Source organism: Schistocerca piceifrons, chromosome 1 (assembly GCF_021461385.2).
Source record: "Schistocerca piceifrons isolate TAMUIC-IGC-003096 chromosome 1, iqSchPice1.1, whole genome shotgun sequence".
NCBI lineage: Eukaryota > Metazoa > Arthropoda > Insecta > Orthoptera > Acrididae > Schistocerca > Schistocerca piceifrons.
Genome location: NC_060138.1, coordinates 761,750,870 through 761,771,017, shown reverse-complemented (window position 1 = coordinate 761,771,017; position 20,148 = coordinate 761,750,870). Strand labels below are relative to the sequence as shown.

General features: G+C 37.0%; 1 protein-coding gene across 1 annotated transcript in view; it reads right to left on the bottom strand.

The window, feature by feature from the left end:
- The window catches only part of LOC124774919 (transient receptor potential cation channel subfamily A member 1), a 208,005-nt gene that overhangs the window by 42,354 nt on the left and 145,503 nt on the right, over positions 1-20,148 (bottom strand). The window contains exons 16-18 of the mRNA XM_047249599.1: positions 17,948-18,216; positions 9,651-9,777; positions 9,280-9,549 (exon numbers count right to left, since the gene is read on the bottom strand). Coding sequence (XP_047105555.1) covers positions 9,280-9,549; positions 9,651-9,777; positions 17,948-18,216 — 666 coding nt within the window. The remainder of the gene's footprint in view (positions 1-9,279; positions 9,550-9,650; positions 9,778-17,947; positions 18,217-20,148) is intronic.

The following is a 20,148-nucleotide window of genomic DNA, read 5'->3' as shown; positions in this document are numbered from 1 at the left end:
TTGAACAAAGGCAGAGACTTTCTGTCCCTTATTTCTGGTGGCAGACTGTTGTGTAGTTGGATTCCTTGGTTAAATGGTGAGTTTTGAAGGTGGAGATATGAATATTTTGAACACAGAGTTTAATTTTTTGTCTTGTACTATGATCACGGACATTCACATTTTTGTTGAATTTAGTGATATTACTTTTAACAAACTTACATGTTTCAAATAGGTAGAGACTACCAAGAGGAAGAATGAGTGCACTTTGGAAGAGAGGTCTGCAGCTGCCAGTTGGCTTTAATGGGTGGGGAGAATGTCTTTGTTATGTGTGGAGTCTCCCCAGAAGTGATACCATACAGCAGTACACTATGAAACTGCACATTTTAAGATGTGCAGACAGTCTCTGCGCTTTTGCAATTTGTGAGAATACGTAAGGCATAGCACACTTGATTCACCTTACGATTCATTTTGCTGATGTGTGTGTCCCACTTCAGGTTGTCCTGGACCTACAGGCCTAAAAATCTTGTTTCTGATGTGTGGAATAATACAGAGCAATGTAGTTCCATCAGGAATAAATTTTGTGGTTCTCAGATGGAAGTTTAGGGAGATGGTTTTCTTTGTATTAACTATCAGATTACTTCTGTCAAACCAATGACCCAGTTCATCTGCACTTTCAGTTATGACCTCATGCAGCTCATGGTCATTTCTACTGGTAAGGAGAATACTGATGTCATCTGCAAAGAGTGTACTGGTAGTGCCACTGATGTTATGTAGTAAGTCATTAATGTAAAGAAGGAAGAGAGTTGGTCCAAGTATTGAACCTTGGGGCACAGCTTGTGTCAGAGTAATAAGTTACAATATGTCCATGACCACTGTGTGTTACTGCTACTATTTGTTTCCTGTTTGAGATCTATGCTCTGAACCAGTTCAGAGGGATGCCTCTGATGCCACATGAATGCAGTTTGTCAAGTAGAATATTGAGGTCTATGATGTCAAATGCCTTTGAAAAATCTAGGAAGATCCCAATTGCTTTTTGCTTTTTATATAGAGCATATGCAAGACAGACATGTGGTTCCTGAAGAGGGGCAGCAGCCTTTTCAGTAGTTGCAGGGGCAATAGTCTAGATGATTGACTGAGCTGGCCTTGTAACACTACCCAAAACGGCCTTGCTGTGTTGGTACTGCGAACGGCTGAAAGCAAGGGGAAACTACAGCCGTAATTTTTCCCAAGGGCATGCAGCTTTACTATATGGTTAAATGATGATGGTGTCCTCTTGGTAAAATATTCCAGAGGTAAAATAGTCCCCCATTCGGACTTCCAGGCGGGGACTACTCAGGAGGACATTGTTATCAGGAGAAAGAAAACTGGCGTTCTACAGATCGGAGCATGGAATGTCAGATCCCTTAATCGGGCAGGTAGGTTAGAAAATTTGAAAAGGGAAATGGATAGGTCAAAGTTAGATAGTGTGGGAATTAGTGAAGTTCGGTGGCAGGAGGAACAAGACTTTTGGTTAGGTGAATACAGGGTTATAAATACAAAATCAAATAGGGATAATGCAGGAGTAGGTTTAATAATGAATAGGAAAATAGGAATGCAGGTAAGCTACTACAAACAGCATAGTGAATGCATTATTGTAGCCAAGATAGATACGAAGCCCTTGCCTACCACAGTAGTACAAGTTTATATGCCAACTAGCTCCACAGATGATGAAGAGATTGATGAAAAGTGCGATGAAATAAAAGAAACTATTCGGATAGTGAAGGGAGACAAAAATTTAATAGTCATGGGTTACTGGAACTCAATAGTAGGAAAAGGAAGAGAAGGAAACGTAGTAGGTGAATATGGAATGGGAGTAAGGAATGAAAGAGGAAGCCACCGGGTAGAATTTTGCACAGAGCATAACTTAATCATAGCTAACACTCGGTTCAAGAATCATTAAAAAAAATTGTATGCATGGAAGAAGCCTGGAGATACTGGAAGGTCTCAGATAGATTATATAATGGTAACAGAGATTCAGGAACAAGGTATTAAATTGTAAGACATTTCCAGGGGCAGATGTGGACTCTGACCACAGTCTATTGGTTATGAACTGTAGATTAAAAGTGAAGAAACTGCAAAAAGGTGGGAATTTGAGAAGATGGGACCTAGATAAACTTAAAGAACCAGAGGTTGTAGAGAGCCTCAAGGAGAGCATTAGGGAACGATTGACAAGAATGAGGAAAGAAATACAGTAGAAGAAGAATGAGTAGCTTTGAGAGATGAAATAGTGAAGGTAGCAGAGGATCAAGTAGGTAAAAAGACAAGGGCTAGTAGAAATCCTTGGGTAACAGAAGAGATATTGAATTTAATTGATGAAAGGAGAAAATATAAAAATGCAGTAAATGAAGCAGTCAAAAAGGAATACAAACGTCTCAAAAATGAGATCGACAGGAAGTGCAAAATGGCTAAGCAGGGATGACTAGGACAAATAAAAGGATGTAGAGATGCATATCACTAGGGTTAAGATAGATACTGCCTACAGGAATTAAAGAGACCTTTGGAGAAAAGAGAACCACTTGCATGAATATCAAGAGCTCAGATGGAAACCCAGTTCTAAGCAAATAAGGGAAAGCAGAAAGGTGGAAGGAGTATATAAAGGGTCTATACAAGGGCAATGTTCTTGAGAACAATATTATAGAAATGGAACAGAATGTAGATGAAGATGAAATAATAGATATGATACTGCGTGAAGAGTTTGACAGAGCAATGAAAGATCTAAGTCGAAACAAGGCCCCATGAGTAGACAACATTCAATTAGAGCTACTGACAGCCTTGGGAGAGCCAGACCTAACAAAACTCCACTATCTAGTGAGCAATATGTATGAGACAGGCAAAATACCCTCAGACTTCAAAAAGAATATGATAATTCCAATCCCAAAAAAAGCAGGTGTTGACAAATGTGAAAATTACCGAATTATCAGTTTAATAAGCCACGACTGCAAAATACTAACACGAATTCTTTACAGATGAATGGAAAAACTGGTAGAAGCTGACCTTAGGGAAGATCAGTTTGGATTCCATAGAAATGCTGGAACATGTGAGGCAATACTGACCCTACGATTTATCTTAGAAAATAGACTAAGGAAAGGCAAACCTACGTTTCTAGCATTTGTAGACTTAGAGAAAGCTTTTGACAATGTTGATTGGAATACTCTCTTTCAAATTCTGAAGGTGGCAGGGGTAAAATAAAGGGAGCGAAAGGCTATTTAAATTTGTACAGAAACCAGATGGCAGTTAGATGAGTCAAGGGGCATGAAAGGGAAGCAGTGGTTGGGAAGGGAGTGAGACAGGGTTGTAGCCTATCCTTGATGTTATTCAATCTGTATATTGAGCAAGCGGTAAAGGAAACAAAAGAAAAATTCGCAGTAGGAATTAAACTCCATGGAGAAGAAATAAAAACTTTGAGATTTGCTGATGATATTGTAATTCTGTGAGAGACTGCAAAGGACCTGGAAGAGCAGTTGAATGGAATGGACAGTGTCTTGAAAGGAAGATATAAGATGAACATCAACAAAAGCAAAACGAGGATATTGGAATGTAGTTGAATTAAATCTGGTGATGCTGCCAGAATTAGTTTAGGAAATGAGACGCTTAAAGTAGTAAATGAGTTTTGCTATTTGGGGAGCAAAATAACCGATGATGGTCGAAGTAGAGAGAACATAAAATGTAGACTGGCAATGGAAAGGAAAGCGTTTCTGAAGAAGAGAAATTTGTTAACATTGAATATAAATTTAAGTGTCAGGAAGTTGTTTCTGAAAGTATTTGTATGGAGTGTAGCCATGTATGGAAGTGAAACATGGATGATAAATAGTTTATACAAGAAGAGAATAGAGGCTTTTGAAATGTGGTGTTACAGAATAATGCTGAAGATTAGATGGGTAGATCACATAACTAATGAGGAGGTATTGAATAGAATTGGAGAGAAGAGAAATTTGTGGCACAACTCGACTAGAAGAAGGGATCGGTTGGTAGGGCATATTCTGAGACATCAAGGGGTCACCAATTTAGTATTGGAGGGCAGCATGAAGGCTAGAAATCGTAGAGGAAGACCAAGAGATGAATACACTAAACACATTGAGAAGGATGTAGGTTGTAGCAGGTACTGGGAGATGAAGAAGCTTGCACAGGATAGAGTAGCATGGAGAGCTGCATCAAACCAGACTCTGGACTGAAGAGCACAACAACATAGAGCATATACCTGTTGTGGATTTATTTTTCCTGAAACCACACTGAGTTTCTGAGAGGGTTCTTTTCTAGAAAGTTTATTAATCTTTGATAGAATAGTCTCTCCAGAAGCTTAGCAAACACATGTGACAAGGATATAGGTTTGGAGTTTTCCACATTATTTTTCTCACCTTTATTAAAGACTGGAATAACTTTTGCTACTTTCATACAGTCAGGAAATGTACCTGTCATCAGGGATGTGTTGTACACATTAGTGAGGGGACAGTTATTTTATTGATGCAATTCTTTAAGGTGAAACCTGGAATGTCATTGATTCCAGATGATAATTTGTTTCTAAGGCTCCTTGTGCTTAATATAATTTTGTCAAAAGTAGTTTCCCAGAAGAATATGGAGTCTACAGAAGATTTTTGTATTTTGTTTTATCTACTGTATGTAGATGTGGGCCTTTCCCTACTTTGTAGTAGTAGCTTTACAGTACTGCCATGGTAATTGTTGAAAGTATTTACAAGTTCTTGTGGATTAGTAAATTGGAATAGTTGTGGGTCAGTGTTGTATTTTCACATTCACAGGGCAGTTGATTTGTTTAATTTATTATGATATTCCACACTGCCTTGTCTTTGTTTGAGGATGCTGCAACATTGTTGTCATTTGCCATTTGTCTGGCTTGTACTATGACTTTTTTTTTTTTTTTTTTAAAGGATTCTGACATGTTACTTAATATATCTCTCTTGGGAGGGTGCAAGATTGTCATTTTTTAAGTATTTCAACAGGTTTCCCTTCCTTCAGCAGGAAATGTCTATGAAACATAAGTAGAACGGAGTGCTACTGTAATATATAGCATTGTATACTTTCTACATATATTGTTGTTTTTTCTTGAAACCTTTAGAGTAATGTCATATACTTTGTATGTATATTGCTTGTAATATTGTCAATTTTCTTCTCTTTCTCTCCATGTAATATTGTATTCTTCAACTCGTTCCACTTAAGAGAACAGTCTTTGTATAGCGTTAATTTAAGATCAAGGTGGAATATATCCAAGAAGGAGGATTTTTTCTACCCCCCTCTGAGAAAAGAAATAACTTAGCATCACCAAACAAGTTAAAGATAGCATCATCAAACAAGTTAAAGATACACCATAAAACTTGCAAAGGACTCCATCAGCAAATTGTAGTAAATAAGGTAAAGTCTGAACCTCCTCACCAATGTATAAAAAAATTAAACAAAAAATTCTTGATCTAAAAGAATACATCCCGATACATCATAAAACTTGCAAAGGACTCCATCAGCAAATTGTAGTAAATAAGGTAAAGTCTGAACCTCCTCTCCAATGTATAAAAAAATTAAACAAAAAATTCTTGATCTAAAAGTATACATCCATAATGTACAAGGGCTCAAAACCAATCTTAATGAATTAGAAATTTTGATATCAAGTGCAAGTGAACTGTCATATACACAGATATTATGTATTAATGAACATTTCATGAGATCTTTTGAAATAAAAAGTGTTGTGATACCGAATTTTAAACTCGTAGGTCACTTCTCAAGAACATCTTACAAAGGTGGAGGTAGTTGCATATTTGTAAAAGACAACATTACTGCTACACCTCTTGATATTTGCAATTTGTATAGTATTGAAAAAGATATAGAACTGTCAGGTGCAGAGCTTGCAGATCTAAATGTTTATATAATAGCACTTTACAGGTCACCCTTTGGTAACATAGGGACTTTCTACAAAAATCTAGCACCAGTAATAGAAACCCTAAGTAAAAGAAAATCATATAGTGTTCTAATATTTGGTGACTATAATATAGATTTTCTCTCAGAAAACTCTAGCCATCTAAGCTCCAACCAGGATAACAAATCACAGTACCACTTGTCTGGATTAAGTAGCAAGCAATATAAATTGTACTGTATCCTCCGTCAAACTAGGATTTTCAGACCACAATGCATTAATTATGCAGGTCTGGTTGCAAAATAACAGTCACGAACACAATAAAATCACAGTACAGAGGAGAAACTTCAATAAAACCCACATGCATACTTTCCTCTTTGATATACAAAATGAAAACTGGCAAAATGTATATGAGGCTCAAACAGTAGACAGCAAATATGAAGCATTCTTGGATATTTTCTGTTATTATTTTAATTGCCACTTTCCCTTATAAACAAAATGTATCAACAAAGATAGAAAACTCTCCAGCTGGATCACCCCAGGAATCATTAGATCATCACAAAGAAAAAGAGAACTTTTTTACATTAGCAAATCCAAACTAGGCAGTAGTGAAGCATTTAAATCATACTTTACTCTATATAAAAAGATATTAAGGAACGTAGTAAATGCAGCCAAAAAGCTACACAATGATAACTCCCTCAAATTGTCATAAAATAAGAGCAAAAGCATGTGGCAACTTATTAATATGAATACTAATAGAGGAAAACAACTACAAAGTGATATCACCTTAAAAATAAATGGAAAATTAGTCTCCAGTGGGAAAGAAACAGCAGAGGAATTCAATAACTATTTACAGAAACAGTAGAAAACCTGGCTAACCATCTTAAAAATAGCTGTCCCTTACAACTAGAACCAAACTTATGCTCTGAGACTCTATTTTTAAGGCCTACATCTGAAACTGAAATAGAAAAGACACTTCATAGGAAAATTTAAAAAAAAATCATCTTCTGGACAAGATCAAATTCCACGCTTCCTCCTTCATATTTGCAAGAACTTTATCAGTAAACCCCTAGCCCACATAATAAACTTCTCATTCCTGAATGGTGCATTTCCTGGTATGCTCAAAATTGCAAAAATTATACCTGTCCACAAAAAAGGAAGCAAAGAGGATCCCAGTAATTATCGACCCATTGCACTGCTTTCAACTTTTAGTAAAGTATTTGAATATATAATGGCCACCAGAATCATGTCCTTTCTAGACAAAGAAAATATCCTGTCACCTGCTCAGTTCGGCTTCCAAAGTAAGAAAGCTACAGCCTTCGACATGGTTAATCATAGTATACTTTTGCAAAAGATGAATTCCTATGGAATAAGAGGAAATGCCTATGACTGGTTTAAAAGCTATCTGGAAGATCGACAGCAGTATGTCAGATTAAATGAAACTAAGCTCTCAGGTACAGCTAGCACTGTACATTCCTCCATACATACCATAAAGCAAGGCATTCCCCAAGGCTCCATCCTGGGCCCCTTGCTGTTCTTACTTTACATAAATGACCTTCCTCACAGCCTACCAGACACAAAAACCCTTTTGTTTGCTGATGACACCTCTGTACTCATATCTGCACCCGAACAAATTCTCCAATCTAATATAGATAGGACCACAGATCAAATAAGTCGATGGCTTCGAAGTAACAGGCTGCTTCTTAATGCAAAAAAGACAATTGGAATAACCTTCCTCACTGCCCAAAACAGAAATCCATTACTACCAACTATATCACTGGAAAAAAATAACGTTAAACTTGAAAATGAAATAAAATTTTTGGGGGTCACTATTACTGATACACTCACATGGAAAAGGCACATTGACGTTAGCAGCACAAAACTTAGTAAAGTATGCTTCATGATTAGATCAATAAGGAACGTCACTAACACAAGTACCCTAACCACAATGTACCATGCACTCTTTCACTCTGTACTTAACTATGGAATCATCTTCTGGGGCCAAAATTCTGAATCAATTAAGATATTCAAACTGCAAAAGAAGATAGTCAGAACAATTATGTTCAAAAAACAAAGAGACACTTGTAAACCATTATTTAAGAAACTAAACATTTTGCCCCTCCCATGCCAATACATACTAGAATTATTATTCTTTATCAAAAAAAGTATCAACAAAATTAGCAAAAATATGGATTACCACGATTATGACACAAGAACAAAAACCTCTCTAAGAATACTTCCCCACTCAACAAAACTGTACAGTGATGGTGTTAATTGCATGGGAATAAAATTATATAACCATCTTCCAACTTTTATACAAGAAATCCAAGAAATAAACAAATTCAAACAGACGGTGAAACCTCTTTTAATAAAAGACTGCTTTTATACCATCCAGGAATATTTGGAATCAAAAGTGTCTTGGTACAATATAATGTATCAAAGCTGAATGTTATTAAGTCAATTTTGTCACATCATGTAACAATTCTCTGTAAAGCTGTAATTTTAAGTAACATAATTTGTAGGTAATGTAAAATAATCATTCTTCTGCGTCCTTGTTTACTGTTTTAGACTCCGGTAAACTGTATATTTGTATTGACTTATCCCATATCAGTTGTACGAGCCATTGTACTGATTTGATATACGGGACAAATAAATAATAAATTAATTAATTAATTAAAAACTAAACCAGTCAAAACATATTCTGAGCTGAAATATAATGAGATATCTCAAACAGAATGACCTCCTCCATACCATCAGTACTAAAAATATAATCGTGTCAACCACGGCCGGAGGCAGTGTAACCACCAATAGTTCAACTGTATATTGAAAAGCTGCATTGTGCGTAAAAATATATTCGATTTTAATATCTATCATGCCATTTTCATGTAATAGAACACTTGCTGACCAAATACAATCTCACAGTTGAATAAATAGCACAAAATATGCAAGAGTCAGGGAACTAAACTAGGTATCCTCAGTGGAGAATGTGTAGGATCAGAAGTTCTTCTGGTCTTTAACTTCAATTATAATAACACATAACTGCGTTGTTTATTTTATGATATTGTGTCTTACAATTTTGTTCCTTAAATCACTAGAACCCTTACTACCACAATGATTATCTGCACTAATTGTAATATGTAACTGGGTTTCTATTTGTTCCAGTTAGCTTCTGAAACATTATGCTTTCTCATATATCATGATATCATAAATTAACCAACTATCATGCAAGACATTACGATTCTTTAAATTCAAAGGAGAGGGTAATCAGAATTAGCTGAAACTGTTTTTTTGGCAGAGCCATTGGAGTTCTTATAATACACATCTGGACAGATCCATGTACAGTTGTGTGTACAACATTTGTGGTAACTAAGAGTAAAACATTTTGGCACTGTAGATTAACACACCTGCATTGCAAGTCTCTTCAGCTGTGCATTTCTTCTAACAGATTCAATGTCACCAACAGCCAAACCAATGAGTAAGTTCATCAGCAGAATTGGCATCAGTACCATAAACAGCCCCAAGATGATAAATGTTGGAAGTGGATATGGCAAGAAAGTTTCCTCATTGAGATAGTATGGTCGAACATATGTTCCAAGAAAATCAATTTCCCCTAACATCATGGAAAATGTTCTAATTAAAGACATTGGAACATTTCTGAATGATAGATGTGCTCCCTGTAATTAGATGATGAAAGTGGTATTAATAATTTAATAGTTCTGATACATTTAATGTGCTAGGGTATTATTTCAATAACATTATCAGCTTGGAAACTTACCTCTGAAAGTAGTATATAAAATGCAAGACCAAATGCAATTATCAGTATTGAGAAGACAATAAGTACTTTAATGAGTGTCTGAAGTATTTCCAGAAACATAACAACATATATCCCCACTTGATCAAATCTGTTGGTAAAAAAAAAAAAAAAAAAAAAAAAGTTATTATTTAAGACTAACAACTCTTACTAACTAGCATAACATTTACTCTGAAAAACAGTTTTACAAATATGTACAAACTGAGTCTATAAATTTAACATCTGTGTAAAATCAAACCACTAACTTCTGTCAGTAACTCGGAAATTCAGCACTATCATCCACAATGATCTGTAAGAAGACATGTGGTAGTGTTGCTTTCCAGCAACCTGTATGTTACGTGTCACATGCATAAGGAGTGCATGTTGAATTCAAGTTTCAAGTGGGATGAACTAAAGATACAGATTTCTTGCATCACATACTACCAAAAAAAAGAATAGGAAAATAATGTGTTAATGTATAAGGATGTTGCAATGAATGAGACACTGTAGAAACAACTTTCACTGAGGATTGCATTGCAATAGGTGGAATGTGAACAAAAAACCCTTCTGGTCGTGATCTTTGTGTGAAATTTGCACTTTGTGTGGAATGGATGTACAGATGCAGAGCACAGATTTATTTCCAAGAGCATAATAGGAAGATACAGCATAATAAAGAAGAGAGAGAAATCATGTTTAAAGTACAGGTTGTGAAATAGACTAACAGTGATGAAGATGCACATTTAAGAGTTCTCTTTAAAAATGCAGGTTTTATGGTAAGGGGAATGGGAGAAGTTTTGGTATCATTGGGAGAACCTAAAGCAGGCTTGAGCAAATGGTCAACTGGAGGAGAAATTAATTAGAACATCAGATTATCCTGCAAGTATGATGGAGTTCCACATTCAGTAATTTGAGAAGTATTTCCCTATTGTAATAAGGAATCTGTATTAAAAAAGTATATAATGTGAACAAAGAGAATGAATAATTTTGTATCAGATAATATCCCATTCTTTGGCCCAGCCAGCTGACATTAACTGAAACATCAAAAGAATGCAGGACACTGGACTGATCTGACACTCCTTACTAGAACCTACTACATGTTGTGAGTAATGAGTTGACAATGCCTCATCACCGACTCCCATACTACCAAGGGGATGAATTACAAGGTGCAGTAGAAGAAAATGAAGATGCAAAATAGGAGGAGGAGGAGGAGGAGGAGGAGGAGGAGGAGAAGAAGAAGAAGAAGAAGAAGAAGGACAACAACAGAAAACAGAGAGCAAAAGCAGAAGGGAAGAACTGTCTGAGGAAAGAGAAGCATGGTGCAAAAGAAAAGAAAGCATAAACAGAAGAGGAGGAAAGAAAATGGGAGAGGGACACTGCAGAAGATAATAAGAACGCAGAAAAAGTAAAAAAGAAGAAAAAACTATATCTGCTTAACAAATTGGTGCAGAAAGAGGAAGAAAGAAAATAGAAGAAGGCATGGGCAGGGGAAAACAAAGTGATGGAAATAGAATATAAGAAAGAAGAAAGATATATCAACTGAACAAATTAGGTGTGCCAAAATGTACTTTACTTCATCCACATTTTTTGGGGAACCATTAGGCATGCATCAATTGAAGAATATCAATAAATATTACCATTATGACTTTACAATCATAAAATGGACATCTCACAGTTTGGTGGCAATTTGAATGAAGAAAAGATGATTTCATGTTATCAGTAAATTGAAACGAGGATTCCAGTGATGTGAAGATTTTGAAATGTACTTATAGGAAATAATTTTTGCTAGCAAGTAACAGTGGCAGAGAAAATAAATCATTGGGTTTATAATATTTTGTCTATTGTTATAGAGATAGATCTGAAACAATGACTTCATGTTATACTGGATAGTGATGGTCATATTGTAAATATGAGTGAATAAACTTATAAAGTTTTCAGAACAGAGTACATTGCAATTAATATAGAAGCTGGTTGTACTTAAAAATGTAGAATGTACAAATATAGACATATTTTCAAACATTCCACACATTAAGCATAGCACATCAGTTGTTATTCCATATGACCATCTTCTTTCCTGTACCAATATTACAGTTCCTTCCTTTAGATTCAAGTGCTCATTGCATTTTGATGGAACATTACAATGAGGTTTCTGGTCAAGTTCCAGCAATTTTTGCCAGTAATAATTCTATTTACTATGCTGTCTTTCCTTTAAGATAGGTCTCTCATCTCCCTTACTCATTCCCATGAGAACAAACTTAGTAAAAATGTTGGAAATCAGTAGCACAGCATTGATTCCAACTTGATATACCTGAATGATTCTAACAATCAGCCTTGCAAGTCTTTCTGGATATTTGTTGCCTTAATAAAAAAAAAAAGGCAGCAGATGAATCATTCTCCCAGATATGTACATGTGAGCATCCAAACCTCAGTCCATTAAATGAAAACCCACAATTCTTTGACAGCTGTAGATTCCAGTTCATTACACATGTAAAAGTAGCAGTTTGTAATGCAATGTAAACACTACTTCTTTGCACCAAAAAACTGAGCTATATTCTTCAGGATCTTTACAGCATTTGCCTCAGCTTGTAGAGTCATCTCACTTGATGAATGCAACTAAATCTTTCCGTCATAACTGTGACTTGTATTGCCTTAGCCTTTGGCATCAAGGAAGACATGTATCTTGTGGTGTCACCGCCAGACACCACACTTGCTATGTGGTAGCCTTTAAATCGGCCGTGGTCCGTTAGTATACGTCGGACCCGCGTGTCGCCACTATCAGTGATTGCAGACCGAGCGCCGCCACACGGTAGGTCTAGAGAGACTTCCTAGCACTCGCCCCAGTTGTACAGCCAACTTTGCTAGCGATGGTTCACTGACAAATTACGCTCTCATTTGCCGAGACGATAGTTAGCATAGCCTTCAGCTACGTCATTTGCTACGACCTAGCAAGGCGCCATTACCAGTTACTATTGATGCTGTAAAACATGTTCCGTCAAGAGCGATGTTCACCATTTATGGATTAAAGTTAAGTATTCCAACAGCTATGTCCTTGTTTGCTTAAGTCTAACTTCCTTGTCCTGTTCCAGACCTCACGCCAGCCTGCGTGAGCTAAAACGTGTGCCTTTCGGCTTCCTCTCATAGTGGGTTGGCTCTCTTGCCAATCCTCAACACATCTAGTGTTACATCAAGGAAGACATGCATCTAATGTAGTGTATGGCAAAGTCTTTCTTCTATGTACACTCAATGTTTATTGATCCTTGTAGACTGCTTACATAGTCTACTGGTTACTGTCAGTGTGTAGTGATGCACAGGTCCCAGGTCTGATCCTTGGCGACTGCTTTGCATTTTTAAGGGGTAGGGAGGTGTGGAATGGATGTATTATGACTTCTCTGGAAAAATGAAAGTACTTGAGTAAATAAGTGGTGAACTCAACATGGAAGCTGCTGGGTGTCAAATCTAAAGGGTTCTACTGTGTTGGCAATCACATATATTTAATTTATAATGTGTGCCTATAGTGTGAATTTAAGAGGGAAGTGAGGATCAAACTAAATTTTGTGTAAATGTTTGCAAAGATCTTCAACAAAGCCAATTATGGTTTAGTGGCCAGTTGACAATGAGATCATTGGAGATGGAGTATAAGCTCAGAGAGGATAAAAATGGGGAAAAGAAATTGGTTATTTCCTTTTCAGTGGAGCTACCATTATTCACCACAACTGATTTAGAAAACCTAAATACAGATGGCCAGGCAAGGCGAATCAATGCTGTGATTTTCCTGAGATCCATTTACGAATGTCGTTACGCTTGCCATACTGCAAATCAGAACATGTAATTCCTATTCAAGGTTAAATAATAAGTTCTACAGATTTTTGTTTATTTCATATTAGTTTTAGGCTTATCAGGCCATCTCCAGGAAATAACAGACTAGCATCTGAAAGGAACACTAGTTCTTAGGCAACCAATCACTATAAGCAAAGATACAATAAATTGCCCAGTGTTGTGCATCAGACTTGTTCCTAATGCTGAAGTTATAGTTTCACAATGGACAATGTTAAACATGATAAATAATTAAACTGCACAATATTGCAGGTTAAAAATGTTATAATAATAAATTTTGTGAGGTCCTGACATTGACTGAGAAATTGTTGAGCTGAGCACTCTTCATTTATGTAATTATTATTTTATGCGTAGTCTCATAGCACTTGAAACAAGAAAAGATAATACTACCAGTCATAAACTGTAAGCTTTAGTTTATTATGTATTTGGATAGCACTTTAAACAAGAAAAAATTCTATAAACAGCAGAAGCCTCTAGTTTTAATACTACATTTTCTGTGTATTTATAACATTGTAAACTAATTCTACTGATGTGTACAAAATTCAGTTAAATAACTGATCATATGAATAACCTACTTAGAACCACTTTGCGGATTTTCACAATTCTTACAAATGATGGAACTATTTTCACCATGCAGTTCAGGTTAACTTCAACACATGGAACTGAAATCTAAAAAGGAAACTGATGTTTGTCAAATACATTCTGCATATTGCCCACCCTGTAAAACGCTGACATGCAGCTCAGAGAATGGTCTCCTGGAGATGGTCACAGTTACCTTCACCACCATATTCACGTCTTCTAAACTTAAACTCTGCCTAAAATGTTTCCTTCTATGCCATCTTCCTCATCTTCCTCTCCTGAGTAAGCAGAGTTCAGTTCTGGAACCCAATCTTCTACCACAGACATTTAGCTTTTTAAAAAAATTCTGGGAACTTGGGTTATGACACATAGCCTTCAGGCAGTACTTTATATAAAATATGACACACATATGTAAGTTTTCTAACAGTGAAATTTCAAATAAGTTTTCTCTATTCATGTCACAATTTTACCTGTTATTATTATTTATATCAATAATTGAGGTAAACACCCAGCTATATCAGATCAATGTGTGGAACAAAGTAACACATAATAGAAAACAGCTGTTGAGCACAATCTCTTTTTCCAGCAATAATATCCACATTCAGACACACAACCACACAGACATAAACACACACACTCCTGTAGCCTCAGCAAATACCAATTATTTTGTTAAGGAGAGATGGGTAAAGACGAAGAGGGAGAGAGAGAAGTGAGAGGGGTTAAAAGTTGTTACTTGTCATGCCCCCATAGAATGCGGTACACCATTGCTGATACATAACATGGCTGCTTCCACACGTGGCAAGCACTGCCTTTTATGGCGTAGGAAGTGCGTTTGACTGGACTGTGTTATGAGGTTGTGGGTGGGTGGTGGGTCTTGCACCTGGGTTGATCACAAGAAAACAACCCATCAGGTGTGGGACTGGGAGTAAGACTGAAATAGGGATGGACAAGAATATTCTGTAGGTTGTGTTGGCAGCAGGAAACTACTGTGGGTGATGTGGGTAGGACTTTTGATTAGAATATCCCTCAGCTCAGGGCATGACATGAGAGAGTCAAAGCCATGGTGGAGGATGTGGTTGAGGTTTTCAATGCCAGGGGGATACTGGCTTTTCAGAGAAGAGTTGGTCGATGGCTGGCTAATAGGTTTACAGGTGTCAAGAGGAGCAGATGGCATGGGAGATTTGTTGATGGATGAACTTGATAGGATAGTATGTGTCAGTAAAGACATTGGTAAGGTTATTGGTATATTTTGACAGCTCCTGCTTTCCACTGCAGATGCGGCATCCAAGGATGGCAGGGCTTTAAGGAAGGGAGTTTCTAGCATGGAATGTGTGACAGCTATCAAGCTGTCATAGTGGAGGTGACTGATGACATTTTCATGATCTGGGCTCACAGCAAGAGTAATCTTTGCTCTTCCTTCCATAACCTTAACACCCCTTACCAAATCCCCTTCATTTAGTCCTTCTCATCTGATCAAGCCATCTTCCTCATGTCAGTCTCCACCTCTCAGATGGTTCCATAAATACATCTGTCCATATCAAGTGCACCAACCACCAACTGCACCTCAATTTTGGTAGCTGTCACCCATTCCATGCCATAAAGTCTCTTCTTTACAGCCTTAACATCCATGGACACTGCATCTGCAGTGCAAAGCAGGAGTTTTCAAAATATACTGATAACCTTACCAGAGCTTTATTGATAGACAATATCCAATCCAGCTCACATACAAACAACTCTCCTACACCATCCGCTCCTCCAACACTAGAAAACCTGTTAACCAGCCAATGACCAGCTTTTCTCCAATCATCCAGTATCACCCGGGCCTTGAAAATCTCAACCACATCCACCACCAGGGCTTTGATTACCTCATGTCATGGCGTGAGATGAGGAATATCCTACCCAGAATCCTACCCCATCCCCAAAAGTAGTGTTCCACTGCCCACCCAACCTAAAGAACCTGCTTTCTCCCACTACTCTCCCTCCCCCTCCGCGTGGGTATTCTCCAAACCCTCCCCCCTCCATCTTCACCCCCCCCCCTTTTCCAACTCCTCTCACTTCTCCCTCACTTCCCTTTCCTTCTCTTCATCTTCACCTTTATCTCCTTTTCCACCCTGAGTTCCTCCCATCCCTGTTCCAATACTAATCCTAAACCCCATGGCTCATTCCCTTGAGATCAGCCTAGGTGCAAGACCTGTCCCATACATCCATCCCCCACCTACTACCACAGTCCAGTCACAGGTGTTTCCTATCCAATGAAAGGAGAGGACACATGTGAAAGCAGCCCTGTTATATACCAGGTTTGCTGCAATTAATCTACAGTATTCTATGTGGGCATGACAAGTAACCAACTGCCTACTTGGATGAATGGCACTGCCAAACTGTGTCAAATCAAAAACATCCAGTTGCTGAACAACTGCACATGACAACACAAATGATGTAGGCCATTTGGAGACACTCTTCCAGCAAAAGTTTCTCCAAACTATGCGGATGGGAATGGTCTCTTCAGCATATCCTGTGTTCTTGCAAACCCCTTGACCTAATCCTTTGCTAAGCTGCCCCCAATGTCTCACCTTGTCTTTTCCTTTATATCTTCTGTCCATATCACACCTTACCCACCCAGATCACGCACTGCTTTCTCCCACTGCTCAACCTTTCCAAGGCCTTCCCCCCCCGCCCCCCCCCCGCCCCCCCCCCCCCAGTTCTGCCCTCTCCCTCTTTCTGAATCTCTTTTTGTTGTATCCCTGGTACTTTTTTCATCTTGTTGTGCACTGTGAAGTCATTTGTCCAAAGAACTACATCCTTCCAGCCCAGCTATCCCCTGTTTATGTCCTGCCCTATCCCTTCGCGCCCCTCCATTTACCTCATGCAACTACTTTCAATAACCAAGTAATAGCCATGGCCATGCGAGTGTGTGTTTGAGTGTGTGTGTGGTTGTGTGTGTGATTATGTGTACTATTGCTGGAAAACAGTTAGTGTTTGAAAGTTAGTGTGGATGCTGTTTTCTGTACCGTCTCACTGTGCTCCATGCATCGATCCATAAAATGTGATGGTTGCTTTTCCCTAATTTTGTATGTTGTTTCTCTTTATTTACTATTTATTTATTTAGTTCCAAATTTATCACATCACAGGGCTTGTCAAAACACAAGACAATATAAAATCTTACATCTAGCTTTTTAATCAACACATTTTGATTGAGTATAATAAAATAAACAATATTCTACTTAATTAAGAATGAGAAAACAGAATTTTATATACACAAGAGTAGTAAACAAAAGTGAAGTCCACATATACCACCAGAAAAGATATGTAACTATAGTAAAGTTGGTGAAAGATCACTGATGACAGTTGCAATGAGCTTGGCACAGCAGCATTATGCACTCATCTCAATCTATCATGTAGTGCAATCTTGTATATCTCTCTATGACAAAATTTTAGTGTTAGTGCAGCTCTATTGAAGACTACTGTTTCATTTGCAGCCATTTATGTTTCACACTTGGAAGCTTGCAACAGTGTCACCAGCTATTAGGGGTGTTCTTTCACCAACTGTACTATACATACATTAATTACCAAGCTCTTCAGTTTTATTTAGAAATATTTCAAAAATTATAAATTTCTGAGGAGAGATTATAAATCAGAACCTATAGTGTTGAGCAATATTACAAATATTCATTAAGGCTGTAGAAGCTGTGAATTATTAATAGAGGTTTTAATTTCTTTTAGGTGCATTAGTGTATGGTGTTCTTTGTGTGCATCCCTATGAAAGTCATCCCTATCCATTGCTTCATAATGAAATACAGTCAGTAAACAAAACCACAGCATGAAATGTTCACTGCAATAAGATAAAATTCAAACAGTAACAACAATTAATTTACCTTTGCAAATACAGCAGGAGATTGAACCAACTGAGGAATACAGTTACAGATGCACATGACAGCTGAAGATCATCAAAATTGCCAGAAAAAACAGGAATGACCATCATGGTTGCAGATACATATAATAACCATGATACAAAGTTGCTTGGATCTAGCAAATATCGCCAGCGTTGCTGATATAGTTGAAATACTTCCCTCATTGTGCTAAGACCAATATATGTCAATATGGATACTGCACATATGTACATTGCTGCTTTTGGTTCTTTGACCTAAAACATTAAGTATTACTTGTACTCAAAGTACATATGATAACACGTAAACTTGTAATTATTGTTTCAAACAATGGAAAATCGAGCATGGACTGTAACAATATAATGAAAAGGAAAGTTGCTACTTACCATATAGTGAAGATACTGAGTTGGAGATAGGTACAACAAAAAGACTGTCACAAATATAGCTTTCGGCCAGTAAGGTCTTCATCAAAATTAGATGACAGACATAAACATAGACGCTCATTAAAATGCAAGTTTGTGTTAGTGTGCATGTGTGTGTCTGTCATCTAATTTTGATGAAGGCCTTACTGGCCGAAAGCTATATTTGTGAGTCTTTTTGTTGTGCTTACCTGCGACTCAGCATCTCCACTATATAGTGAGTAGTAACTTTCCTTTTCATAATATTGGTATAATTATTGTTTGATGCATGAAAACATGGGACATGAGACTATTGCCTTTAAAATGGATATGAACATAATCACTGCTAGACCTAACCTAAAATATTCACATTCAAAGCCAGTGTCATTATTAAATTTACAGAACTGTATGAATCTCCACTCAGCTAAGCTTTAGATAAGTACTGTCTTATTGTTATGTTCTTTATGATACAATGAGAGTCCTTTATGGACTCCACTGCTTCTTACAGGTGGCTTAACTTGTTTATATTCAGTATAAGAATCTTTGTTCCAGCTGCTCACAAATTCTCCTAGTTTACTCACTCAAAGTTGTGAATCAGTTATGAAACAGTCTATAAAAATAATTGAAAACAAGAACAGACAAGAGAGAACTGATAAGTCTGGTAAATTCCTTTGAAATAACAGAAATTTTGTTAAGTGACACAGATGTTGGTACTTGTGAACCTTGAGACAGTTCCATTCAAACTATCAAAGCAACGAAACACTGATTTGTTTCTCTCTGCCACACATCATAAGATGGCTTGTGGAACATAGTTGTAGCTGTACATATCAGGCCTGTCTGACTAAAAGTGGTTATGTTCCTATTGTACTGCTCACTAAATGCACTTCGAATTATTTCAAAACAAGCAGTTCCTACAGTTTTACAAAATTTTAATATAATTATGTTGACTAGCTCAAATGGTTCGTCCCTATCTGCAACTGCTAGAACATAGTGAACAGCTACTTTAATTGTTGTAATCTCCCATGGGATGTCAGTAACTCTATTTTTCTTAATACAACTTCATGTTGCATTATACTTTTCAGTGTGAAAGAGTAGCTGATAATGAAGCTGGGATAACTTTATGATGGGTTCTGGTGTTGTACTGAATTTTTAGAGATTAAGCAGGAACACAGAACTGACAGTGTTCTCACAGGGAAATTCTAATATCAAATAAAAGAAAATCTTGAGTTACGGTAACATAATCATACCACCTAAACAAAAAAAATAGTTAAAATTGAATTTCAAGTGGAACTACGTGGTTCCAGACACCTTTTCAAATCTCCAACATTGATGCAGACTGCATTGCCATCTGCATATATACACCACAGATGTTTAGGGGGAATACCCATTCAGTTGAGGTGTGAATGGGAATTTGGGTTGAGGAGGGAGACATGCTAGGGTGGTGCATGCCCTTGCCCAAAGTCAGTGTGATAGGGTGACATAGTGATTAGAGCATCTGTCTAGTGAACAGAAGACTCAGGTTCATTTTATTTATTTTTCATAATTTATTTACTTCTTGTTCTGGGGATCCATGTTGCGACAATATCACAGGATATGGAATGTGTCAGAAATCTATGGTAGCACATAAAAACAAAACAAAATGATTTTATATTACAGTAAACAGTAACTTAGGTTCCATTACAGAAAATCAATTTTGAAAGATAAATAAATATTACAAAATAATAGGTTTCACAGCAAATAAATATTGCAAAATACTTTTTTACAATAAAGAATAGTCAGGATTACAAATGT